The sequence below is a fragment of the Bos mutus genome, chromosome 7 (assembly GCF_027580195.1).
Source record: "Bos mutus isolate GX-2022 chromosome 7, NWIPB_WYAK_1.1, whole genome shotgun sequence".
NCBI classification, from domain to species: Eukaryota; Metazoa; Chordata; class Mammalia; order Artiodactyla; family Bovidae; genus Bos; species Bos mutus.
Window position 1 is genome coordinate 63,086,792 of NC_091623.1, and position 27,672 is coordinate 63,114,463.

The following is a 27,672-nucleotide window of genomic DNA, read 5'->3' on the forward strand; positions in this document are numbered from 1 at the left end:
TCAATCATTGACTTTTCTTCTCCTATGCATGCGTGCTCAGTTGCTCAGTCATGTCTGACTCTTTGCAACCGCACGGACTATAGCCTGCCAGGCTCCTCTGTCTGTAAGATTTCCCAGGCAAGAATACTCGAGTGAGTAGGCATTTCCTTCTCCATTTCTTCTTCTACATATATAATCAATTTCTTGGTGATTTTATCCAATATCATGATTATAAATATTTTATCTATATTAATGGCTCCCAAATTTGTATCTCCAGCCCAGACCACTTTCTGAACTACAGATCTTAATCCAAGTCTTATTAACATCTACACTTGGATCATCTTTCAGCTATTTCAATGAATAATGATATGTACGTGCTCAGTAGTGTCCGACACTGCAATCCCATGGACTGTGGCCCACCAGGCTCCTCTGTCCATGGAATTTTCCAGGCAAGAATACTGGAATGGGTTGCCATTTCTTACTTCAGACCTTCCTGACCCAGTTAACACATGCCCAAAAGGAAACATGTCATCTTTTTTTTTCACAAATCTTGTTTTTTTCAACATTACAATTGATGGCAACAATATCCTTTCACCTGCTCAGCCAAAACCCTTGGGATTCATGCCTGACTCCTTTCTTTAGCCTCATTTCAATCCATCAGTAAATCTAGGAGCTCTATTAAAATATACCCAGAATTCTGCCACTTCTCACCACCATTACCACTGCCACTCTGGTGTAAGCCACTATCATCTCTTACCCAGAATAATATGCGAGAAACTTTTAGCTGGAATCCCTGCATTCATCTTTGCCACCATGATCTATTCTCAGCACAACAGCCAGAATGATGTCTTTAAAACTTAAAATCAGATCATATCGCTCCTCTTCCCAAAACCATCTAATGGCTCTGCATTTTATTCAGAGCAAAAACCAGTCCTTAAAAACAGCCTATATAATCTGGCATCTACACTCCTCTGCCATATCATTTCTATGACTTTGTCTCCTACTACTCCCCACTTATAATCACTTTGCTCCTGGCTCCTAAAACACAGCAGATGAGAACCTGTCTCAGCAACATTGTATTAGCAGTTTCCTCTGCTTGGAAAGCTCGTCCCTTAGGTATCCGCAGGGCTGGAGTCTCAGATCCTTCATCTTGGTTCAACTACCACTTCCTTAGTTGGACCTTCCCTGATCTCAGGACTTAAAATTGCAACACTGTTCTTCTAGCTTTCCCCTCTCCCTTTTCTGCCTTATCTTTCTCCATGTTACTTATCACCTTCTAATTTATTTTAAAATTGTGTTTATTATATGTCTCTCACCTACAGAAAGTTAAGTTCTCCCAGGGAAGTGAATTAGTGACAGTCTCAAAAGGAAATAATGATGTTCTTTTATGTATGTTTGTGGAAGATTTATTCATAAAGGGACTGTTTACAAAACTGTATGTGTAAAGGAACTCACATGGATAGGAGCAGATAAGATGTTGCTACCCCAGATCTGAAGACGAGAGGGAAGCTCTTATCCAAACAGGAAGGAAAGAACTGTACAGAGGTCAGCCTGAGAGAAACTTTGAGGGACACCCCGTGAGGCAATCTCTCAGGGACAGAGCCAGGCAAAGAAATACCTGCCGTTGCTCTCTTCCCTACTCCTGATCTCTGGTCAGGGTCCCCCACTGGCTGAACCAACCATAGGTCAGAGGATACAGGAGCCATTTCAGGTGGTTCCTACAGGTTATTCTTGCCAGAGAAGGCTGAAAGCAGCATCAAGAAGGGCTGAGTGTATGTAAAATTATAAACAGATGATGAGGTAGGAATTTTTTTTTTTTTTTTTTTTGCTTTGGTTCATGGCTGTATCCTACTTATGGTAAGTCTACAATAAATGTGTGTCTAGGTCTTTGCTCAAGAGAGAGGGAATGATCAATTAATGCCAGTTGCTGATGATAGAATGAATAAAATAAGAATTGAGAACTGACCTTTAGACTTTCCAAGCACAGGTCAACAGTAACTGGGACAAGAAGGGTTTTAGTGGAGTGGTTGGGATTAAATTCTGACTGAGGTTGGTATAAGAGAGAATGGTATGGAGAAGAGACAGTAAAGATAGAAACTTCTTAGGACAAGGAAGAGCAGAATAGTGGTACTGAAGCTTGAGGGTGGGGTTCAATAAAAAAATTTTTAAGATGGGAAATATTTCATAATGTTGAATGCTGTTGAGAATAATCCAGTGGACAGAGGGGGAAAAAATATTTGGCAAAGGACAGAGGAGAATTGTAGGAGCAAAGTCCCTGAATAGCTAAGAGGGTTAGACTGAGTCCAATAGTAACTTGGGATATGATCAAAGTAGTTTTACATGGTACCAGAAAAAAAAAGGGGGGCTACTCAATAAATGATGGTGAAGCAAACTGTCACCTTATTAAAAATATATATATATATATCCTGCTCATATGATAAACAAAAATAAATTCTAGATGGAAGAAAGGCCCAAACATAAAAAGCAAAACATCAGTATTCAGAGGAAAGTGTATACTAGAACATTTTTATGACTTTGGAGTAGAAAAGAATTTCTTAAAAAGCTATAAATGCAAAATTAATAAAGGAAAAGATTTATTTAAAGGAATACACTAAAAATAAAGCCCCAAACTACAGGCTTATCATAGAATTCAAATACACATTACATACTGGAAAAAGGCAGTTGCATCACAGATAACCAACAAAGGAAAATAGCAAGACTACATAAGGAAGCAGTAAGAAAAACCAGGTAACCCAACAGAGCAAGGTGAGCAAAGGATACGAGTTCACATTCATAATGGAAAACTGTAATGACCATAAACATGGCAGGACGATCCACCTCATCAGTAATCCAGAAATGCAAATTAAAACAATGTGATACCTTTTCATATTCATCAGTTTGACAAAAGTGAGAAAAGTCATACATAACAACAGTGGGGATATGGAGAAAAGGAATCTTACACATGTTATTGGAGTATCAATTGGTAAAGTTACTAGATTCCTAGAAGACTAAAATATGTACATACACTATGCCTAACAGTTCTGCTTCTTGGTATATATTCAGATAAACTTTTACATTGGTGCAAGAATCCATGTGCCAGCATTTTCAGCAAATTTGTTTGCAATATCAAAAAAAAAAATGAAACAATGCTATTGCTTATCAAGAGACATGGATAAACAAATTAGCTTATTGTTACAACAGAATAAGACATGAAACTGAAATACCTAGATACTTATCCAACAATATAGATAAATCTCAAAACTTAATGTGTGGTAAAAAGCAAGCTGTAGAATATATGAGGCGTAACACTATTCATTTGCATTTTAAAGCCACAGAACAAAACTTCATATTGTTCTGAATACACACACATTTAATAAAAGTATAAAATAAGTATGGGAATGATATCCACCAACTATAAATTATCTCATCTAGGAATACAGAGTTTGTCTTTCATTTTTTAGTTCTATATATATTTTTAAAGTTGCTTCTTATTTTATAGTTTTGTTTGCTATTATAAACAGGATCTTTTTTCCATTTCACTTCTCATAGGTTACTCCTGATATATAGTAAAGTTAAATTAATTTTGTATTTATCTACTTTCACTTTAGAAAATTCTGCTTAAGAATTGGAATTTTCATTTCTTTGTTGACCTATGGCTTTGTGCTTACAGGGAAATGATTGCTATTCTACCTATTCTTATTACTTTGCATTTTTTTGGACATTGTACTAATGTTAAAATATGCAACAGCAGGCAAAACGAGGACCAAGTTAAACACAATTAGACTCAAGTCTTTATTTCAATGTTCTGAACCAAATGTTATGCAAGCTCTCTCTCGTATTTCCCTTAGCTTCAAATCTTTAGTGAAGGATTCTTCCTCACACATGCCTGCCAAATCTGATTCTCCTGCCATACACCCTTTCTAACTTCTGCCAAAAGATTGTTTTACAAAGTCCTGCTGGGCCTCTGAGCCTAGATATCTGCAATTAGAGTTTGTACCATCTTCTTTCAATAGGTTTCAACAGTCAAAGTGAAATGTTAGATGTGGGTAATTCTCTTTGGAAACATAGGAAGTTTTTTTTAACCTAACTAAAAGAGATTTAATTCAATTTGACATCGTACCTGAGAAGTGAGGCACTAAGATATTCATCGTTCTCAAAATTTACTCTCTAGAGTACTGAAAATCTTTGTTTCACAACAGGCCAAAATCTCATAAATTGTTTTAACTGATCTAATAAAACTATTAAATAATGTTAAAATTCATTTGAAATATAAATACATGCTATTTAAGGATAGGGTGCCAAATCTAAACATTTTATTATGACAGTGAAACCTATAGTTGATATCTTAGTATATTACAAATGAAATTTATGGCAGAGTCTTAAGGCACAAAGACATAATGCACACACACACACACGTACATATATACACATACACACATATGTAATACATATACATATAAATGATGAATATATTATATACACGTCTTAAAATGTCTAAGCTACTAGCTTTAATAAACATTTGAATTAATGAAAAAACATTAATTTTACATGTTAATTATTAATCTCTATTGTTCCTAATGATAACTACATTGCAAAAATAAAGAACTACTTTTTGATGAGATATTTAAATTAACATGAGTGAAGAACAAGGGAATTCAGATTAAAGAAAAAAAGCTAGATAGAAACTTCTAAAAATGTTAAATAATACTGAAACAATTAAAATATATATCAAACTTCTTCAACTTTCCTCAATATATAAAATACAGACGTTTAGAGAAATAATAACGGTAATAATAATAGTAAGTCAGAGAATTTACCAGTGATTGTATTATGAAGACTTTCAGCATCTTCTTAAAAGGGCAAATTTCAAATGTGAAGCAACTTTTACTTTTATGTAGGTTTAATTTCCATACACACAATAAGAAATATGTATGAGAGATAAAAAGTTATGTAATGAATCTTCTATATAATTCATTTCATATACTAACTAATCTTCAAATTATTAGGTAACATAAAGGGTAGTCTCTGGTTTACTGTTAAGTATACTATGTCAAAATAATTTCAACAATTTACTTACTAAAATGAAATACTTTTTAAAATATGACATTTATATTCAGTATGACTATACCAATATGTTTTTGCCAACAAACAAAGCATTTTGCGTTGAGAATCTTGTAAAAATTAAAAACCCTGTGTCATCAAACGGGGAACTGACCAGTGAATGAAGGGAACACACTGTTCACCGAGCAAACGGAATGGTAGAGATGTACAGATAAAAGAGAAACAAGAAGAATATTAAATACAATTCTGTAGTTCCTACCATTAGATGGTAGAATGCCAAGCTGTTTTGGGATACTGTCAGTCTTGTCAGGAAAGAAACACGTTGAAGAGAAAAAGCCACTTAGATCTTCCTGATTATAATGAAGAGGATGCAGCCACATATTATATTTTCACAATAATCTCTGGCTGTGGTCTAAATGCAGCTAATTCTACTAAGCCTATATTATATAGTTTGATCAAGGGCCACTATTTCCTTAAGAAATTAGGATTTCTTTATTCCTTTTATCATACATGATTTTGACTTTTTATTCATCTATCTTCAGAAGACTGATTCAAAGTTTTCTTTCAGGAACACAGAGATATACTCTGTCTCTAAAATGAAACTGTATTATTATTTCTTAGCTACTGAAATGATTTCAGTCTTTTAGGAAACAAAGGCCACCTTCTATGGAGTGTTGGCACAACTGTGACTTTTAGACTCATTTAATCTTTTGGGAGACTAAACATTCATTTAATCTAGTAATTTTAATCTAATAGTTTCCGTTCACATGGGAAAAAAGCCACCAACCTGCCAAAACACTTCATTCTCAAATAGCTATGATAAAACCAAAATACTCATCAAGGTCAAAGAGAAGTGAATATAACTCCCTAGCCATATATTTCACTTTATGCTGTTTGATTTTCAATGAAAATGAAATGTCTTCTTACCTAATGTTCTTTAGAAATACTTAACTATGTTCCACAGTTTTCAGCAATGTCTTTTCAACATGAAAGCTAGTTATGAAACTATAATTCACTCATTTTCAATATGCCATTTTAGAGAAAAATATCTGCATTTCCAGGAGTTTGGTTAGAGTTGTATATTTTAAAATTAAAAATTGACAAAGACTTAATTTTATTTTTTTAGTAAAAGTCATTGCTTCTGAGTTGGTGCATCACAATATGGCACATTTTCTATAAGAAGGTCTTTCCTAGGGACCAATTCTGAAAGAAAAACAAAGAGAGTATTTAATGTCATTAAAATTCAATTCAAATAAACTCTTTTCCCCCTAAAATTTGTAACAGTAAAATATCTAGTTTTAAGATAAATCTTCCCAGTGATATTTTATTTCAGTTACCTTCTAAGGTGGTGTTCTTTATTTTAAATGGATAGTTTAGTAGGATTCTCATTTCAGGTTATACAAAAAAATACATGACCAAATTAACACTTTATTAAATATAATTAAATAACAACATTAGCCTTCAATTAAATAAATTTTAAATAAAAAAATAACAACAAAACACCTTGTCAGTAGCAGACTGCAGGTTAATGATAATTAAAACTATCAAGTGGAAAATTAGTTTATAGTACCAACGATATAAAAAGCAAGACGACTTTTCTACTTTAAAGATCTCAGGGAATTCCCTGTCAGTCCAGGGGTTAGCACTCTGCACTCTCACTGCAGGGTGCCACTTCCCTGCCTGGTGGAACTAAGACCCCACAGGCAACTGCAAATCCAACAGAACTGTGGCTGTCAACTGGAGGCATTCTGCGTGGTCATCGTAACAGAAGAGTGCTTCTGGAATTTAGCGGGGACGAGCGAGATATGTGCGGGACAGGCTGTGGAGTGAAGGACTCGCTGTTTAAAATGACAGTAAGGCCCGAATGGGAAACACTGTTCAACAACAAGGATGATGATGACAACAAACGCTGAGCCCTAGGTAAGACATCCTGCTGAAGTCAACTGAGGAAAAGCTTGTAAGATACAAAACTTTTAGGAGAAGAACTAAGTGGAATCAAGTGAACTGTTACAATCAAAGATGCTCACACCAAATTCTATGAAGTAACCTGCTTATATTCTTCAAAAACAACAAGGTCATGAAAGACAAAGACAGACCAAGGAACTGCTCCAGATGAAAGGAAAACTAAAAAAACATGATGATTAAATGACATCTGTGTGATCCTCAACTGGATCTTAGAGCAGAGATCTAGCCAATCCATTTTTTTTTTCTTCTGCTATAAAGGACACTGTTAGGACAAACAGAAAAATTTGAATAAAAGAACTGAATCAACATTAATATACTGACCTTGATCATTATACTGTTGTTATGTAAGAGAATGTCTTTGCAAATTTAGGAAATACACAAAGAAATATTTTTACAAAATATACACTGAAGTATTTCTCCAGCTCTAAACTCAAGCAGGCTGTTATGATCTGAAAAATGCTCATCTGGGGGGAAAAAAACCCACATTATGTCTGCAATTTACCTTCAGAAACTTCAGGAAAAAAAATGAGGGAGAGATGATAAAGCTAATGTGGTAAACTGTTAGAATTTGTAGAATCTGGATAAAGGGAATTAACATATTCTTCGACTTTTCTTGTATCTTTTCTATAAATTTGAATCATTAAAAAACTCTTATAATAAATTCAATTCAAAAGGAAAACTGAAATTCTTACAAAAAGGAGAAGTGAGCTGACTAAAGAAAATACTTTTATGAGCCACATGGTAAATCTGGCTTACTGAAATGAGAACTCGTTAAATAACTATTATTTAACCATTTTTTATATCTCACTTGCTGCTTCCAAATCTTTGCAGGTTTCATCAGAGAGCATATTACAGTTTAGGTTTTAACTTATTAACAACGACAGTAAATTGTTTCACTTATCAAACATATAGGTGCTTATTTTTTCCTGGGCATTACATCAAGAAAAGAAGACACAGAGATGAATATATAATAGTCACCTCAGTACAGCACAGTGACTGCAGTTAATAACATTGTATTGCATATTTGAAAGTTGCTTAAGAGAGTCTTCAAAGTCCTCACCATGAGAAAAAAAAAATTTGTTAGTATGTATGGGGACAGATTAACTCAATTTACTGTGGTGATCATTTCAAAATATATATAAATATAGAATCATTATGTTGTATGCCTGAAACTAATGTAATGTTACATGTTAAGTATATACCTCAATTAAAAAGAAAAAAGCCTCCTCAGCTTCAAATAGTTCACAAGCTAGTGGAAAAGACAGATTAACCAAAAGTCCAACAAAAAATGGTTTAAGTAAGTAAGAGATTTAATTTTCTCACGTATCAGGAAATACAGATTAAGGCGGCCCTAGGCTAAGGCAGGGCCTTACTACCGCCTCCAAGGACCCAGGCTCTCTGCCTTTCCTTCATGCGTGGTGTCTGTTGTCAACGCTGCTGCCACATCCCCTCTGCATTCCAGGCAGGAAGGGGGAAGGGGGCAAAAAGCGGAGTGCCGGCTTGGCCTATGCCTTTTTTTTTTTTTTTTTACTTGGCCTATGCCTTTTTAATGGAAAAACAACAGCTTTATTGGAAGCAACATTCAGCAGACAGCTGCTTTGCACTGGCCAGAAAGGTGTTACATGGTCTAAAAAATCATCCCTACCCCACTGCTCCCTACCTGTCACACTCTACTCTCAACATAGTTTTTCAGTTAGTAAAAAAGAATAGATACTGGAGAGGCAACAAGCCTACCACCCTTTTGGCTGCATAACATGAATATACACCCTTCTTCCCATACACAGAAAGCTACATCTGTTTGCTATCTGACCCCTAAGGTCTCATCCATGTTCAAAACCAGGACCTCCAGATGATGTGCTGTAGCCTTTCCATTAGGTCCAGCTGTGGGTCACACGGTAGCTGCCTACTGGACCACAGCAAAGAACAACAGGATACAGCAATAGAAACCTGGAATGGAAAACACATGGCAGTTACTGCTCCACAGCAAATCCTAAATCCTTCTGGACAGGAAGAGCAAGAGCTCCTTGCTCATGGCAAAGCAATAAAAGCTACGGCCAAACTGGCAGTAGCTCATCCTGTTTTCTGGGAGACCCAAAGACCCTCTATTATCCACTGTCTTTCAAGGCTCCTGGTCTGTCCTCTAGGGGATCCAGATGTGGGGATATTAGGGAAAATGCTCTTCTTTGACACTCGGAAGTTTTCACAGTTTACGTCCTGTTGATATGGGTTAAGGGATTGGGATGGCCTTTAAGAGCTGAAGAGACCTAGCTATGCTTGGGGTTTCTGGCAATACAATTTATTCAAAAATTTTATAAGCTACACATCTATTTTCTCCCAGTCATTTCCATGTACAAGTAGCCACAGGCAAACATCCTGACAATTACTAAGCATGAATATTTTCATCCTTTGGCAATGGTCTCTATGTTGTCCCAAACCTCCCTACCCCTTAGTTTAATGGACATGTCTTAACACAATGAAAATCTACAGGCTCAGGTGAATAAATGCACCCTATATCTGATCTTTGTCTGGCAAATGAGAACGATTAGGGATACTGATCTTATTTCATATTAGAGCTAAGAGGTCCCTTGCTTGTACTGGCTTCAGTTTTAGTGGATAGTAGCAGCTGGCATTTTTTCAGGTCTGCAAGGCTCTAAATTATAGGACCCTCAATCAGTTAGAGTTCAGGATGTGGCGAGAAAGGGCCCCTAGCAAAGCTGTACTTCTTTCCATCTTTGCTTCACAGACTGACTCACTTAATCTGCATTAATCCTCTTTTTCAATATTTTGCTGAAAGTAGAAAGAAATAACGAGCACATACTGACATTCTGATAACACCCCTATTGCTGTAGCTGCACTCCTAAGAAACAGTAAGTGGTATGTTCACCATTACATAACAAGGGCCACCAGCTTAAGGCCTGGGATGGTCAGGTCCATGCTAACAACACTCTCCCCAACCCCTGCTTTCATTTCATATTTTATGTTGTATAATCTCAGGTATCTCACTTCTTGGCAACAACTTCTATTGTTCTTAGTTAAAAGTAACAAAAGCTGACTGGCTAATTAGGCAGAAAAGGCATCTATTAACAGTTTATTGGTCTAACTCAAGGGGCTTAATTAATTACTGTGAGGGCTTAAGAATCAGGCAGGCTTGAGGCTAAACTTTCAGGAACACTGTCCAAAGCAATGCCATGAACTGGCCTGATGATGAAAACTGCTACTGCCTACAGGGCACTAAAAAAACTACCACCATTTCTATGCTCATGGAGCATGATACACTATATTTAGGATGTTGGCAGAAACTCAACTTTAATACATCTGCTCCTGCTACGCCAATGACACTTCTGGAACAGTAACTTGACTCTGCAACCACCGACGCTAACTCTTGCCAGAAAAATGGGTTCTGTGCCAAGCCTCTTTTCTCAAGCTCATTTAGGAATATGGGAAATATAGTGTGCTACATATCCATGCCTGAGCTGCAAAGGAAACTAAGGAAATGAATATTCTAGATTCTGTTCTGGGAATTTATAACTCATAGAGATGGAAATCCCTGAAATACAATAAGGTTATTTAAAAACTGGTAAATATCCAAAATACAATATATTAAAAGGATCATACACCATGATCAAAAGGGATTTACTACAGAGATGCATGGATTTTTCAATACCCACGAATAAATTAATGTGACACACCACATTAATAAAATGAAGAATAAAAATCATACGATCATGTCCATAGATGCCAAAAAAGCATTTGACAAAATCCAACATCCATTTATGACAAAAACCTCTCAACAAAGTGAGTAAAGAGGGAATAAACCTCAACATAATAAAGGTCATATATGACAAGCTAACATACTCAATGGTGAAAACCCAAAAGCTTTCCCTCCAAAATCTGGAACGGGACAAGGATGCCTACTCACCGCTTTTATTCAATACCATTTTGCAAGTCCTAGACAGAGTAAACAGGCAAGAAAAAGAAATAAAGGCAAGTAAAACTGTCACTAGTTGAAGATGACATGACATAATATAAAATCCTAAATATTCCACCAAAAAACTGTTAGAAGTAATAAATTTGGTAAAGTTGTGAGATAACAAAAACAATATCAAAAAAAACCTGTTGCATTTCTATATACTAATAATGAACAGAATAAATATCAGAAAGGGAAATTAAGAAAAACATTCTATTTACATACATATGGATAAAATATCTAGGAATAAATTTAACCAAGGAGGCGAAAGATTATTAACCTGAAAACTATAAGGCACTGATGAAACAAACTGAACACAAATAAATGGAAAGATACTGTGTTTTCATGGATTGGAAGAATTAATATTGTTATTGAAATGTCCACACTACCAAAACCAATCTACATATTTTATGCCATTCCTATCAAAATTTCAATGGCATTTTCCACAGAAACAGAACAAACAATCCTAAAATTTGAGACACAAGGACTCTAAATAGCCAAAACAAATCTTTAGAAAGAAGAACAAGACTGGTGACATCACACTTCTTGTTTCAGACTTTACTACAAATCAATCACAATCAAAACAGTATGGTATTGGCATAAAAACAGACATATAGATCAATGGAACAGAACAGAGGGTCTAGCAATAAATCCACACATACACGGTCAATTCATTTACACCAGAGCAGTAAGGAATATGCAACGGGGAAAGAGGAGTCTCTTCAGTGCATAGGGCTGGGGAAACTGGACAGTCACACGCAGAAGCCAGTCACTTCCCCTTGTTCATCTTTATACCACTTCAGAACGCGTTCTTCACTCAGAACTTCAGCTTCATAAAAAAGCACCACTGTTTTCTTGAAGGCGTTTATGAAATGAATGTTGTCATAGCTAGAGTAACTTTTTAAAACAGAGATTAAAGAATCAAATTTGTTCTATCTTGAACCCACAGGCATAAAGTAGAAAAAAGAGATCCATATATAACTTAGCAGAAAGGAGGTCATTATTAAGGCAATATAGCATTATATCCTATAATCATGTAAGAGTCAAAAGTTTTCAATCCTGGGGGAAAAATAAATATACAGAAAGCCAAAAGAAAAAAAAAAAGAAAATTTAAACTAATATTATCATACTTAAAACTAGGCTTCTGAAATATAGTTATCAAATTTAGTTATCTGAAATTATCTAAAATTTTATTCATATAATAAAGATAACATTTTGCTATAATTGCTATAGGACACAGAAACTCTGAAGATTACTATTAAGATTAAAGCTAATGACTATAAATTTTCAATTTAGGATTAACTATGTTTATTGTCCTTAGAAACATTACTTAGATCAAATAATTTCTAATGATGCTCATAAACTAAAAATAACTTTGAAAGCTGTATAGGAATTAAGAGTACTAGACATTCAGATTTACTGTTGCTGTTTAGTTGTTAAGTTGTATCCAAATCTTTTGTGACTCTATGGACTGTAGCCCTCCAGGCTCCTCTGTCCATGGGATTTCCCAGGCAATAACACTGGAGTAGGCTGCCATTTCCTTCTCCAAAGAATATTCCTAACCCAGGGATCAAACATCTGCACTGGCAGACAGATTCTTTACCACTGAACTACCAGGGAAGCCCATTCAGATTTATAAAGATGTAGTAATCAAGACATTATGGTAGCGATACAAGGACAGAAAAGCAAACTAACTCAAGAAATTATGAAGTCAAGGAACAGATGCACAAATATGTATTATTTGATTTTATGTTAAAGGTGACCCTATAGTGCAGGGGGGGAAGAGTGGTCTTTTCAATAAATAATGCTGGATCAACTGAATATTCAAATATTAAAAAAATACATCTTGGTTCCTATCTTACTCCACATAAAAAAATCAACTCTAGTTGATACAACCAATAAAAAATATCAAACGATAAAGCTTTTGGAAGAAAGCTGATCACTTCATGACCTTGCTTGAGATGGACAAAATTTTCTGAAACAAGACTCAGAAAAGTATTAACCATAAAAGAAGAAAGAGATTAAACTGGACTACATTAAAATTAAGAACTTCTCATCAAAAGATAAAAACAGCAAAACAAGGGACTCCCCTGGCGGTCAGTGTTTAAAACTTCATGCTGCCAATGCAGGGCATGCAGGTTCTATCCCTGGTCGGGGAGTTAAGATCCCACGTGCCATGTGGTGTGGCCAAAAGATAAAAAACAGAGAACAAAAATGAAAAATAAATAGCAAAATGAAAAAGCTAAAAGTAGATTCTTGTAATATATATATATACCCAACAAAGGATTTATATTCAGAACATATAAAGAATTCCTTCAAATCAATAATAAAGAGGCAGGTAACCTCTTAGAAAAATGAACAAAAGACCTGAACAGCCACTTCATAAAAGAGAATATCCAAATGACAACTGAACACCTGAAAAAGTGCTAGTACTTCGTTAATTACCAGAGAAATGCTAATTAAAGCCACAATGTGGTACCATTATATACCACCAGAAATGCTAAAATTAAGAGATGCTTAGTATCAAGAGCTGGTGAAGATATAAAGCAACTTGAGTTCTCAGAAACGGCTCCTGGAAATGTAAATTAGTCTAATTACTTTGGAAAGCTGGTCAGCAGTACCTATTAAAGCTGAATAAACATATACCATATGACACAGACATTTCACTCATATAATATTCATAGAAATGCTGCTCTATCCAATAATAAAGATGAATGGCACAAAGACAGAGAAAGAAGCCAGAGAACAGAGAAATCCTATATGATTCCAATTTATTATATTGGGTTAAAAACTGATACTGTTGCAAGTCAAGACCGTGGTTATACTTGCGGGGAAGGGCTGACTGGAGGGGTATGAGGGGTCTTTGGGGATAGCGGTAGCATTATATAATTTGATGCGAAGATTGGTTACATAGGTATTTTAGTTTGTGAAAATTCACTGAGCTGTACTATTATAAACTGTGTACTTTTCTGTTTTTATGTTGTTTGTGTCTTTGTTATTGTCCCCTCAAATACTTTAAGGAATGAAAACCAAGTATTATATAAAATGAGATTCTACTGAAGCCCCACCAGGAGTCGGAGGTACAACAGAATATCCTCAACTATATTCCCATTTTGTGTAATCTCAATTCTCCTAAATTAAAATAACTTGAATCACACAGAAGAAAAGATAAAGAAACAGATTTAGTCTAGGTAGGTGACAAATTATACTATGAAAATTAAGAAGGCCAAATAAATTATTACAAAAACAGTCCTACAGGCAAACCTGTTATATATTGCAGGTTTGGTACCAGGCCACTACAAATAAAGTATCTCAATAAAGCAAATCACACAAATTTTTTGGTTTCCTGAACCATGTAAGAGTTATGCTTACACTATACTAATAGTCTGCTGCTGCTACTGCTGCTAAGTCACTTCAGTTGTGTCCGACTCTGTGCGACCCCACAGACGGCAGCCCAGTAGGCTCCCCCATCCCTGGGATTCTCCAGGCAAGAACACTGGAGTGGGTTGCTGTTTCCTCCTCCAATGCATGAAAGTGAAAAGTGAAACTGAAGTCGCTCAGTCGTGTCTGACTCTTAGCGACCCCATGGACTGCAGCCCACCAGGCTCCTCTATCCATGGGATTTTCCAGGCAAGAGTACTGGAGCGGGGTGCCACTGCCTTCTCCTTACTAATAGTCTACTGAATGTCTAATAGCATTATGTCTAAATACCTTAATTTAAAAAGACTTTACTATAATATATTAACCATATTCTGAAACTTCAGCAAGTTGTATTAGTAAGATCAAAGAGCACTGATCATGGATCACTATAACAAATACAGTTAATAAGGAAAAAGCATGAAATACTCCAAGAATTGCCAAAATGTTACACCGGGACACAAGTGAACAAATGTTGTTGGAAAAATGGCACCAGTAGACTTGCTTGACTTGCCTACTTGACAGTTTGTAATAGTGCATTCTCTGGGAAGTACAATACATTGAAGTATGCCTGTACTGTCTTTGTAACTGAAGTTTTGCAATACAACCAGTGGTTAAGATTAAAAAGAAAAAACAACAAAGAAAAAGAAAAATGTCTAGTAAAGCAAAGTTTCATAATTCAGCACTTTTAAATACAGCCTTACAAGTGTGTACAATATATACCACACTGGCAAAATCAAACTGTTTTACTAATTAGCATTAGAAGCACTGTAATTGCTCAATAGTTTAAAATACATTGCAAGCAACATTCTTTTTTAATATTACTTACTCAGCGTATTGTGGTCTGTGTGAATACCTTGTATAACAGATGTTCTGAGTATCAATTCAACATCAGAACCTATTTTTATTAGCTGTTAAGAAAACAAAGAAAAAGAATAAGTCCTTTGCGTACTTTTTCAATGGTTCACATTAATGTACTGTTTTTGAAAACTACAGGTTTACTACTACAATTTCTTTTTAGGTGATACTTGCTTTTAACCTTTTTTTTTTTGGCTATGCTTTGCAGCTTGGGAGATCTTAGTTCCCCATCAGGGATGAAACTCACGTCCCCAAAAGTGGAAGTGTGGAGCCTAACCATAGGACTGACGGGGAATTCCCTTGCCTTTACCTTTCTGTAACCATTCCAAGCTTACAGAAAGCTTAGATATGCATATACTTTTACCTTTTATCTATCCATTACATATTTTGATCCAGAACAGATTTGGAATATCTTTTGTTGTAACATATATTTTAAAATATGTTTAAAATGTGCAGTTTTCTTGTTATTCTTTTGAGTGCATCTGAATCTTTCTTATACTATAGAGTTGGACGTTCTGAACACTAGTAAAAGCATTGCATTAGGAGTCAGAATACTTGGGACTCCAACTCTGGCTCTGTCATTGAGTGTGAGTGTGTGGCCGTGGGTTAATATATACTCTCTTTAAGTTTCAGACCTCATCATCACAAAATGAAGAACCTGGACTAAAACAGTTATTCTCAGAGCTGTGTATCCTTGGGAGGATCTTGAGACTCTTTTAGGGGAGTCATAAAGTCAAAATTATTTTCATAATACTAGAGCCATTTGTATTGTTTGAGCTGTGAGCAGTAGAGCTTTTTCTTTGGAAAACCATTTCTACTTGAATGAACCACTGACAGACAAACTCTGATTATTCAGATTTGGGTAACTGGCAGATGTTTCCTTAAAGATGAGTGATATGAGTACCTTACTTCAAGAAAACAACTGACAGTCATTTGCTGACAATGACAAAATTTAAGCTTTTAAGCAAAAATCACAATTCTGGAGAACTTGTATCTGTCATTTGAAGCCTGACAAATTCCCAATACTTCAAGACTTTTCTGATGAGAGGGATATTAACAGATGCAATTTAAAAATATTACATACTGAACTATGTCAGTATTTGGAAGGTCCGCATTCCTTGGTAAACCTATGTTTTTCAAATCATTAGTGCATGCCGTTACAAAGCCATGCATGGGTAAAAGACCCACTCAACGGGAGAAACGTTAAAATCTATTGGTCTACTAAATGAAGACATGAGGGCGTATGAAAGAATGTCCTAGAAAGAAGCAACAGAGTAAGTGGCCTCAGACAAGAAAGTTCTTGGTAAATTAAAGCACCCTCAAAGAAGGCACTAAGCTGGATGAGTAAGAAGTGCGTGGTGAGTTGAGGTGGGAAGTTAACAGGAGTCAGATGATGCAGTGCTAAAGGTCACGGCAGGCAGAGACTTTAGATTTTACTTTGAATGGGATGAGAAGCCATGGGAATTGTGAACAGAATAGCCATGCGATATGCCTTTTTAAAAGGCTCATTGTCTTTTAAGTATTGAGACTAGGCTGCAGGGAGTTAGAGCAGAAGCAAGGACAGCTGCTAGGAGGCTGTTGTAAAAATCCAGTGAGAAATAATGGTGGCTTGAACTAGGAAATAATAATGGGAAGATAAGAAATGGTCAAATTCTGGGTATGTTTTGAAGTCAATAGGATTTGCTGTCAGATTGGATGTAGATGTAAGAGAAGGAAAGTAGTCACAAAAGAGAACACCAAGGTTTTTGGTCTGAACATAAAAAGGAGGGAGCTGCCATTCACTGACATGGAGAACGCTGTAGGGGGCAAAGCCTCACCTCTTGACAGACCTGAGAAGGGGCTTAGCAGGGTAGAGAAAGAAAAACAGTGAGCCTTCTCACTCACTGGAGGTGCATAAACTGAGTTGAGGTTTAGGTTTAAGGCTGGAAACAAAGCTAGATGAGAAACAAGGGATTAGGGGAGAAGACAGGGGATAAACAGGATGTGGTTATGTATGAGACCTCGAACTACTCCCCCCCACCCACCACCGCCCCCCAAGGAAATAAACACACACACCCACCCACTGGTCTAACAGATAACAGAGTTCCACACTGCAACTAATCTTTAAAGAAATTTACCAATTGGTTAGGTATGGTATCAAAGAATATTCACAACTATTTGAAAAGGATAATATATACACCTACCATCTTCCAACTATGTACCTATATAAGGCTGAATTTTCTTTGTATAATTCAGTCTAAAAAACACATTGCACCAGGTTGAATAAGAAAGCAGATACGAGAATTTAGCTGACCCCTATTAAGCCAGACATTACAGAGATTTGCAAAAACATAAAATAATGCCTTAGATAGCATCACTATGAACAAAGCTAGTAGAGGTGATGGAATTCCAGTTGAGCTATTCCAAATCCTAGAAGATGATGCTGTGAAAGTGCTGCACTCAATATGCCAGCAAATCAGGAAAACTCAGCAGTGGCCACAGGACTGGAAAAGGTCCGTTTTCATTCCAATACCAAAGAAAGGCAATGCCAAAGAATGCTCAAACTACCGCACAATTGCACTCATCTCACACGCTAGTAAAGTCATGCTCAAAATTCTCCAAGCCAGGCTTCAGCAATATGTGAACTGTGAACTTCCTGATGTTCAAGCTGGTTTTAGAAAAGGCAGAGGAACCAGAGATCAAATGCCAACATCCGCTGGATCATGGAAAAAGCAAGAGAGTTCCAGAAAAACATCTATTTCTGCTTTATTGACTATGCCAAAGCCTTTGACTGTGTGGATTACAATAAACTGTGGAAAATTCTAAAAGAGATGGGAATACCAGACCACCTGATCTGCCTCTTGAGAAATTTGTATGCAGGTCAGGAAGCAACAGTTAGAACTAGACATGGAACAACAGACTGGTTCCAAATAGGAAAAGGAGTACGTCAAGGCTGTATATTGTCACCCTGTTTATTTAACTTATATGCAGAGTACATCATGAGAAATGCTGGACTGGAAGAAGCACAAGCTGGAATCAAGATTGCTGGGACAAATATCAATAACCTCAGATATGCAGATGACACCACCCTTATGGCAGAAAGTGAAGAGGAACTACAAAGCCTCTTGATGAAAGTGAAAGTGGAGAGTGAAAAAGTTGGCTTAAAGCTCAACATTCAGAAAACGAATATCATGGCATCCGGTCCCACCACTTCATGGGAAATAGATGGAGAAACAGTGGAAACAGTGTCAGACTTTATTTTTCTGGGCTCCAAAATCACTACAGATGGTGACTGCAGCCATGAAATTAAAAGACGCTTACTCCTTGAAAGAAAAGTTATGACCAACCTAGACAGCATATTCAAAAGCAGAGACATTACTTTGCCAACAAAGGTCTGTCTAGTCAAGGCTATGGTTTTTCCTGTGGTCATGTATGGATGTGAGAGTTGGACTGTGAAGTGCTGAAGAATTGATGCTTTTGAACTGTGGTGTTGGAGAAGACTCTTGAGAGTACCTTGGACTGCAAGGAGATCCAATCAGTCCATTCTGAAGGAGATCAGCCCTGGGATTTCTTTGGAAGGAATGATGCTAAAGCTGAAACTCCAGTACTTTGGCCACCTCATGTGAAGAGTTGACTCATTGGAAAAGATTCTGATGCTGGGAGGGGTTGGGGGCAGAAGAAGGGGACGCCAGAGGATGAGATGGCTAGATGGCATCACGGACTCGATGGACGTGAGTCTCAGTGAACTCCAGGAGTTGGTGCTGGACAGGGAGGCCTGGCGTGCTGCGATTCATGGGGTCGCAAAGAGTCGGACATGACTGAGCGACTGATCTGATCTGATGAAAGTTATATTTACAGTATACACTAGTCTATTAAGTGTGCAACAGCATTATGTGTAAAAGAAAATCATGGGGACTTCCCTGGTGGTCCAGTAGTTAAGAATCCACCCTCCAGGGCAGGGGATGTGGGTTCAGTCCCTAGAGAACTAGGATCACACATGCCCTGGGGCAACTAAGCCTGCGCTCTGCAACAGAAGATCCCACAAATAAAACCTGACGCAGGTAAATAAACAAAACAATATTCATGCCTTACTTAAAAACACTTCATTATTAAAAAATGCTAACCAGCATCTGACAATGCAGGGTTGCCCCAAACCTTCAATTTGTATAAAACACAGACTCTGTGAAGTGCAATAGAGCAAAGCACAATAAAATGAGGTATACACGTACCAGATTGTTAATAATCAGTTTTCTGAATAGCAAAATAGTACAGACCTTGGCATACATCTTTAAACTTCTTTTCAAGTCATGACTTGATTATAACGTCATTTTAGCTGCTTCCATAGATAAAAATTCCATACTCCCCATTTGTCCTATCATAAGACTAGGTTAAATCTCTCCTGTTTTATGTTAAAGGGAAAGAAATCCTTAGGCTATCTCATTTTGTCTCATTATTGTATTACAGATATTTACTACTTCAAAAATAGCATTTTCTCTACTAAGTATAAAAGTATTTGCATAAAATTTTTTGTTTCAATATGTGGAAATTCTATTAAACATGGAAGAATTTCTCTAAATTGTACCTTCCTCTTTACTAAATCAATTCTTAGAATCTTAATTAACCCAGCAAATAATTTTTCATTTTCTTCCTAAGGGTCCTTTCCCTTACATTTATACAAAATTAGGTCTGGGAACATTTAGGAAGCAGTGTTCCTTCCTAAGACAGAGACAATGTAGGTATGCATATGACTTTATACAGGAAAAGAATCAGTGTGCACTTTTTCAATGAACAAGCACTGGGAATACTAGCGAGCTCACAGAGTAGTGTTAGTAGTGGACTATCTTCCACTAGGGAAGTGACTAAAATGCAAATACAGAAAGTAAAGCAAGAACATTTCATAAACTCTGGCTATTCAACTTCCACAGCCAAGATATGATTAAAAAAAAAAAAATTCTGTCCAGCTGAGCTAAGTGAGTAGAAGTTTTCTCTGCGTAACTTAAGAGAGAGTTATCACACTCACTCTCCTTAGTCTGTCACTTGCCTTAGACAAAGAGAGCATCTCTGTGAGTTTCTAGGTTGGTTCAGCTGTTCTTGCTTTGATCATGGTTATACTTATGTTGAAGAAGGCAATGGCACCCCACTCCAGTACTCTTGCCTGGAAAATCCCATGGACGGAGGACCCTGGTAGGCTGCAGTCCATGGGGTCACTGGGAGTCGGACATGACTGAGCGACTTCACTTTCACTTCTCACTTTCATGCATTGGAGAAGGAAATGGCAACCCACTCCAGTACTCTTGCCTGGAGAATCCCAGGGATGGGGGAGCCTGGTGGGCTGCAGTCTATGGGGTCGCACAGAGTCAGACACGACTGAAGTGACTTAGCAGCAGCAGCAGCAGCATACTTATGTTCCTTTCACTAGGCAACTTGCCATCTTATAGATGTAGGCACATGACCCTTGAGGAGGCGAGCCATACCAAACAAGTGAAGGTCATTTATAGTTGTGATGGCTTTAACTATCAACTAATGGTTTTTATTTCATAAAGTCTCTCCATTTTTATCATTTCCTCTAGTTGCTAAAATTTGAGTTTTATCGTAATTGAAACATTTAATACTGTACCTCTTCTATTTTCTTAGGAGAAGTTTCAGTTTTATTACATTTGAATTCTTCATTTATCTTTATTCGGGCTGCTAGAAAAAGAAAAAAATATGCATATAGTTATCTGCTTTTCTAATTTATAATTCCTGTCCCAATAATTTACATAGTATTCATTATATTACAGTACTATATGCTATATACATATATATCTATTATTTCTCTAGCAGAAAAAAATAATTTTGCCTTGTGTGAAACAAAGTGAAAAATAAGAAATTTATTTTAAAAGTCTTTTGGAGAGCTTTTTACAGGCTGGAAAATTTGTAATTAAACCTAATATATATTTTCAGCATTCTAATAGTTTTATTTCCTGCTTTTTATTTCTAATTTCATTTGACCCTCTAGCTGTGAGATCCTAATAAATTCAAATCAATACTTTGCTTTTGTAAATATAAGGATCTGAATTAAAATGCTTTTATTTAAGATGGCAAACTCAATACATATAAGCATGTTTAACTATCCCTCCTCCAAAACACTTAAAATGAAGATATGGCAGCAAAGAGGATATGTAAATTATTTTGAGTCCCTTGGCTGACAAGTAAAGCAATGGACAAATGAAAGTTTGTTTATATAATCCAATGATTTGGCATCACTACAGCAGAATAATTTCATATAACTGATAAATTGCCTTATAGTGCTGCTGTGAGCATTTAATGGTAAATATGTAGTTAGCTATTCTTATAATTATTTCACTTAAAAACATTTAAAGGCACAAAAATATGCTATGGTGATGGAGATGAGCCATAGAACCTTCCTTCTATGCTTAATACATGTCAACATGTAATGTGGTTAAGAGTTCAGGCTTTGGAGCCAGAATGCTGAGGCTAAATCCCAGCTCCACCTATCTTTTCACATTACTGTCAGTTTTCTCATCTGCAAAACTAGAAATTATAATAGTAACTACCTAACAGGTCTGTGGTAAGAATTAAATAAGGAATTTGTGTAACATACATATAATATGAAGCATATACTTTAATATTCAAGAAATGTTTTTGGTAAATTACAAAAACTTGATTCATAGGGACAGTGGGGACACTTTACCTAGATGCTCTCTTTTTTTCCCTTTTTTTAGTGGAGGTTGAATTTTTAAAAACAAATTTTACTGGAGTACAGTTGATTTACAATGTAGTGTTAGTTTCTGCTGTACAGCAAAGTGAATCAGTTATACACATAAATATAAGCTGGAATCAAGATTGTTGGGAAAAATATCAATAACCTCAGATATGCAGATGACACCACCCTTATGGCAGAAAGTGAAGGAAAACTACAGAGCCTCTTGATGAAAGTGAAAGAGTAAAGTGAAAAGTTGGCTTAAAGCTCAACATTCAGAAAACTAAGATCATGGCTTCCGGTCCCATCACTTCATGGCAAATAGATGGGGAAACAGTGGAAACAGTGGCTGACTTTATTTTTCTGGGCTCCAAAATCACTGCAGATGGTGATTACAGCCATGAAATTAAAAGACGCTTACTCCTTGGAAGGAAAATTATGACCAACCTAGACAGCATATTAAAAAGCAGAGACATTACTTTGCCAACAAAAGTCCATCTAGTCAAGGCTATGGTTTTTCCAGTGGTCACGTATGGATGTGAGAGTTGGACTATAAAGAAAGCTGAGTGCAGAAGAATTGATGCTTTTGAACTGTGGTGTTGGAGAAGACTCTTGAGAGTCCTTTGGACTGCAAGAAGAGCCAACCAGTCCATCCTAAAGGAGATCAGTCCTGGGTGTTCATTGGAAGGACTGATGTTGGAGCTGAAACTCCAATACTTTGGCTACCTGATGCAAAGAGCTGACTCATTTGAAAAGACCCGGATGCTGGGAAAGATTGAGGGCAGGAGGAAAAGGGGACAACAGAGGATGAAATGGTTGGATGGCATCACCGACTCGATGGACATGGGTTTGGGTAGACTCTGGGAGTTGGTGATGGACAGGGAGGCCTGGCATGCTGTGGTTCATGGGGTCGCACAGAGTCAGACACGACTGAGTGACTGAACTGAATTGACCCTTTTTTAGATTCTTTCCCCATACAGGTGTTGAATAAAGTTCTTTGTGTTATATTAGTTATCCCATGCCTTATTATTTATCTATTTTATATAGTGTACATATGTCAGTAACAATTTCCCAACTTATATACTCTCCCTCCTAAGGTATCCTCTTAAAGAGCTTTAGAAACTGAGTATGACAGAGCCTGGTGGGCTGCCGTCTATGGAGTCGCACAGCGTCGGACACGACTGAGATGACTTAGCAGCAGCAGCGTGACCAACACAGAACTTAAACTTTAGAGCTCTGAGTTCCAGAAAAGACAGAAACCACTTTAAACAGTGAAATACTGAATCTGGAACCATTTGTGATAGATTCCCTTTCATAGTTTCATAGCTGCTGCCACTTCAAGAAAGACACAGGCATTAACAATATGGTAGTATCTGGTCCTAGAGAATGTGAAAATTTGATTATATAAGAGAAATGAGTTTCATGGCTTGAATGTAAGGCAAGCAATGGAGCACAGTGAAATTCTGATCCTTTTTTTCATTATTCTTTATGAAAACATGATCTTTTACAATTTTTCTTTAAGTAAATACTTCTCAAAGTAGTGTAATATAAACTCATTAAAACAAACATTAAGAGAGATAGTGAAGGTCATTGCCCAAGGGAGGTCTTAACCATACAGGGTCTCTTGGACTACTAGAGGCCAAGTGAAAAACGGACTTGCTTCAAAGTGGCAAAGTACAAACTTACCTTCTAATGCTCTAGCATCATTTTTAAAAACCTGTTGTCTGGTCCTGTGCAATGTTTTAAAGAGCTGTAAAACCTGGAAAGAAAATCAGAATTCAGACCTCAAAAGAAAAAATTTTCACAGTTTACATAGTTACAAGGATTAAACAGCATTTATTTCTTAGATTATTTTTCAAAGTAGCTGGTGAAAACAAGAGTTGGTCAAAATAACTCCCTTGATTATTTATCTTTAGATTAAAAAAATTAGCCTTATGTATTTACAAAAATAAAACAAAATTCTTTGAAACAAAATAATATGAGAATGGTTAAAAAGTTAACGATCCCCCTGCCGAAATTAGTTTGCTAAGGTAACCAACTTTACTAGTCTGGTATGTATTTGTTCTCATTTTTCTTAACATAGACCTTCATCTGCTCTTAAAGTCATATACACATGCATACAAACTCATGAACATACTACATCTTAAAAGAGCCCAGAAGGAAGGTGCTTCAGATAATTTCAGTTCAGTTCAGTTCAGTCGCTCAGTTGTGTCTGAGTCTTTGCGACCCCATGAATCGCAGCACACCAGGCCTCCCTGTCCAGCACCAACTCCTGGAGTTCACTCAGACTCACGTCCACCGAATCAGTGACGCCATCCAGACATCTCATCCTCTGTCGTCCCCTTCTCCTCCTGCCCCCAATCCCTCCCAGTATCAGAGTCTTTTCCAATGAGTCAACTCTCTGCATGAGGTGGCCAAAGTACTGGAGTTTCAGCTTTAGCATCATTCCTTCCAAAGAAATCCCAGGGCTGATCTCCTTCAGAATGGACTGGTTGGATCTCCTTGCAGTCCAAGGGACTCTCAAGAGTCTTCTCCAACACCACAGTTCAAAAGCATCAATTCTTCTGCACTCAGCTTTCTTTATAGTCCAACTCTCACATCCATACATGACCACTGGAAAAACCATAGCCTTGACTAGATGGACCTTTGTTGGCAAAGTAATGTCTCTGCTTTTCAATACGCTGTCTAGGTTGGTCATAACTTTCCTTCCAAGGAGTAAGCGTCTTTTAATTTCATGGCTGCAGTCACCATCTGCAGTGATTTTGGAACCCCAAAAAATAAAGTCTGACACTGTTTCCACTGTTTCCCCATCTATTTCCCAGATAATTTAGGAAAGTTTAATTGTGATTTCTCAAAAAAGAAGTAGAATGCTGAGACTTCTGAATATTTAAGACTGTGCTTAACAACAACAACAACAAAAGCGTATTCAATATTGTCCCCCCAACACTGTTCTCTCTTCTGTCCCCTCAATTTCAGTTATGGAAAACAATGAATTTCTGAAGTCAGAAATCTCTAGGTCATTCTTTAAATCTACCTTACTCCTCATGGAGAAACCGTAGGGATTTCTCTCTAATCTTTTGGATATTCTCCATCACCCAAAACAATTTAAATTCAGATCTCTCCCTATCTTGTGCTTAGACTACTGACAAAGATTTGCCACTCTGCCACCATTCCCTCCTTTCCCCCAGTCCATTCACCAGATAACAATACTGAAACTTGACTGAGTATATCCTATGTACTAGGCACTATTCAAGCATTTTACATATATGAGAAAACTTATAGCATCATAGGCAGACACCAAAAGAGAAACAGGAAGCAGAAAACATAAAAATAAAACAAAGATTAACCAAAGAACTTTCTCAGAAACATACGTTATTGCAAACATGGAATAACAACAAAAAGAAGTTATAGTAAATTTAAAAAGGAATGTTCAGAAAATGCCCCAAAGCTCTTGGATATCAAATGAATGACAGCAAGGATTAAGTTCAGAAAAACTGCCCAGAAAGTAGAATGGGTAGTTGAGGAAAGGATAATAAAATTAAAGGAGTAGTCTAGATGGTCCAATAGTTACAGTCACAGGATCTCCAACAAGAGAACAGAGAACACAGATTCCAAGTGCTCAACACAAACCCATGCGGCAGCATATCATGATGCAAGTTCAGCACAATGCTAATAAAAACATCTTGGAGGAAAAAAACAGTTCACGTATAAAAAAAAGAAAATTAGAAAGCCGCCTGATTCCTAAACAGCATCACTGTGAGAAGACAATGGTATAAAATCTTCAAGTTACACATCCAAACTATCACCTAATTGCAATTACAAATTGGTATTTTCAGAAATGCAAAGTCTCTTATTTGCTATATGCCCTTTCTTGGAAAGCTATAGAAGACGACTGTGCTCCACCAAAACAAGGGCCTATCTCTCTCTCTCTCACACACATACACACACACACACGCACGCAGGCACACACACCATGGGAACGAGGGAGACAGGTGATCCAACCCAAGAGAGACAGAGAGGATGGTAAAGGACAAATACAGGTCAGCATTTGTGCACCCAGCAAAGAAAGCAACTATTCTGGACTAGAGCAAAAGGCTGCATTGCTCCAGAAAAGATGATGCTAGGAAAAAAAATAAAGCTAGGAGATACCAGTTTTGCTCATAGTTTGGGAATAGATAAGTAGGAAAACCAATAATAAAAAAAAAGCAGTTATTAACTTTAAGAAACACTAAGACTTAGGAAAAAAAGTCAACATAATCATATATTTATATTAGAAGGCTCAGCTCTGGACAAATTTTGTATACTCATAATAATACCAAAGATGAAAACAGATTCACCAAAATTTGTATACTGAGAGAAACAGGGTATTAGGGGGAACTTAGTTCTCACACTCAATGCAGACGGTGATGGCAGCTATAAAACTAAAAGACGCTTCTCCTTCGAAGAGAAGCTATAGCAAACCTAGACAAGGCATTAAAAAGCAGAGACATCACTTTGACAACAAAGGTCCACGTAGTCAAAGTTACGGTTTTTCCAGCAGACATGTATGGATGTGAGAGTGGGACCATAAAGAAGGCTGAGCGCTGAAGAACTGATGCTTTAGAATTGTGGTGCTGGACTCTCAAGGAGAGTCCAAGCAAATAGATCAAATCAGTCAATCTTAAGGGAAGTCAACCCTGTAATTAAGTAATTGTTTAAACTCTCCCTACCTGCCAGACTTCCGTATGAAGTTACTGTTGCATCCACCATGCCTAGAGAGTACAGGCTACATGCTGGCTATTAAGTGCTACTAAAAGCTATTATGGACACTCAAAGTTTCTTGAAAGAATAACCCTTTACAATTCTGTTTCTATCAGTCCTGTTACATATATTAAAATGTACTAGGAACAGAGTTCAGTAGTACAAGAGGAACTCTTGGTGGCTCCCTGTTATTGACCAACCATTATAAGCACTGTTTGTTTGTTTTTCTCACTATACTATAGCAGGTCAATTTCCCTTTTCCATGTTTATGTCTCAACCGGCCATACTGATAATACTTAAGGTTGGTTAGGGATGGCTGGTCCCAGAGAATTGTACTCTGGCCAGGAATGCGCACAAACTTGTGATCTCGATCCTGAAGGGGGCATCACCTCCCAAGCTCGTTCAGAGCACTCAGGAATCTCAGGTCTCTGCTCTGTCTCGTTAAGTGCTACTTTTGGCAAGTGTTTTTGCCGGGATTCGATTTCCTTGGTTACCTGCGCACCTTTTGGTTATTTGACGAAATCTTTTACCTCATCGGATGGTTTCAGCGTAGGACTTTGGGGTCTTGTACAATTCCCAAGGATGCGAAATGGGTCCCTCACAGAAACGCTCGGTGTGGAAACGGAAAGGGGGCAGGACCCAAGTCACCGGCGTGCATCACGGATAAACCTTCTGTACTTGGTAGACGAAGAAGTAGGACCACCTGTACCGCCCTCCCTCCTCCGCACCTGCACAAACCCTCGATTGCCCTCCAGGGTTGGTTACAGGCTTCTCACGTGTAAAGGCCACATCCTCAGCGGAGGGTCCTGAACCTCAGTTACAGAGACACCAGACTATGTTCGCAAGGCCGCTCTCTTACCCTCCCCGCTGGCATCGCATTCTACCCCTCCTCGGACCCAGTCACCTTGGCCGCCTGACCCATGGCTCTCGTCTCCGCTTGCGGCCACTTCTCCAGCGGTCGAGTCGCCCCGCCTCCCGGCAACCAATCACGGCTCACCATCCG

The 27,672-nt window shown here is 37.3% G+C and overlaps 1 protein-coding gene across 6 annotated transcripts; it reads right to left on the reverse strand.

Moving 5' to 3' along the window:
* Window positions 1-2,531: 2,531 nt before the first annotated feature.
* Window positions 2,532-27,672, reverse strand: LYRM7 (LYR motif containing 7). 6 transcript variants are annotated; one of them, XM_070374036.1, is made up of 5 exons: window positions 27,574-27,667; window positions 23,616-23,688; window positions 20,844-20,911; window positions 15,219-15,300; window positions 2,532-6,243 (listed from the first exon to the last, which is right to left on the reverse strand). In XM_070374036.1, the coding sequence occupies exons 1-5, from the start codon at window positions 27,589-27,591 to the stop codon at window positions 6,173-6,175; spliced, it is 312 nt and encodes a 103-aa protein (XP_070230137.1). In that variant the 5' UTR covers window positions 27,592-27,667; the 3' UTR covers window positions 2,532-6,172. The 6 variants fall into 6 exon arrangements, with proteins under 6 accessions (XP_070230137.1, XP_070230141.1, XP_005903352.1 ...); XM_070374040.1 differs by having other exon boundaries at window positions 27,529-27,632; XM_005903290.3 differs by having other exon boundaries at window positions 2,533-6,243; window positions 20,844-20,914; window positions 27,574-27,660.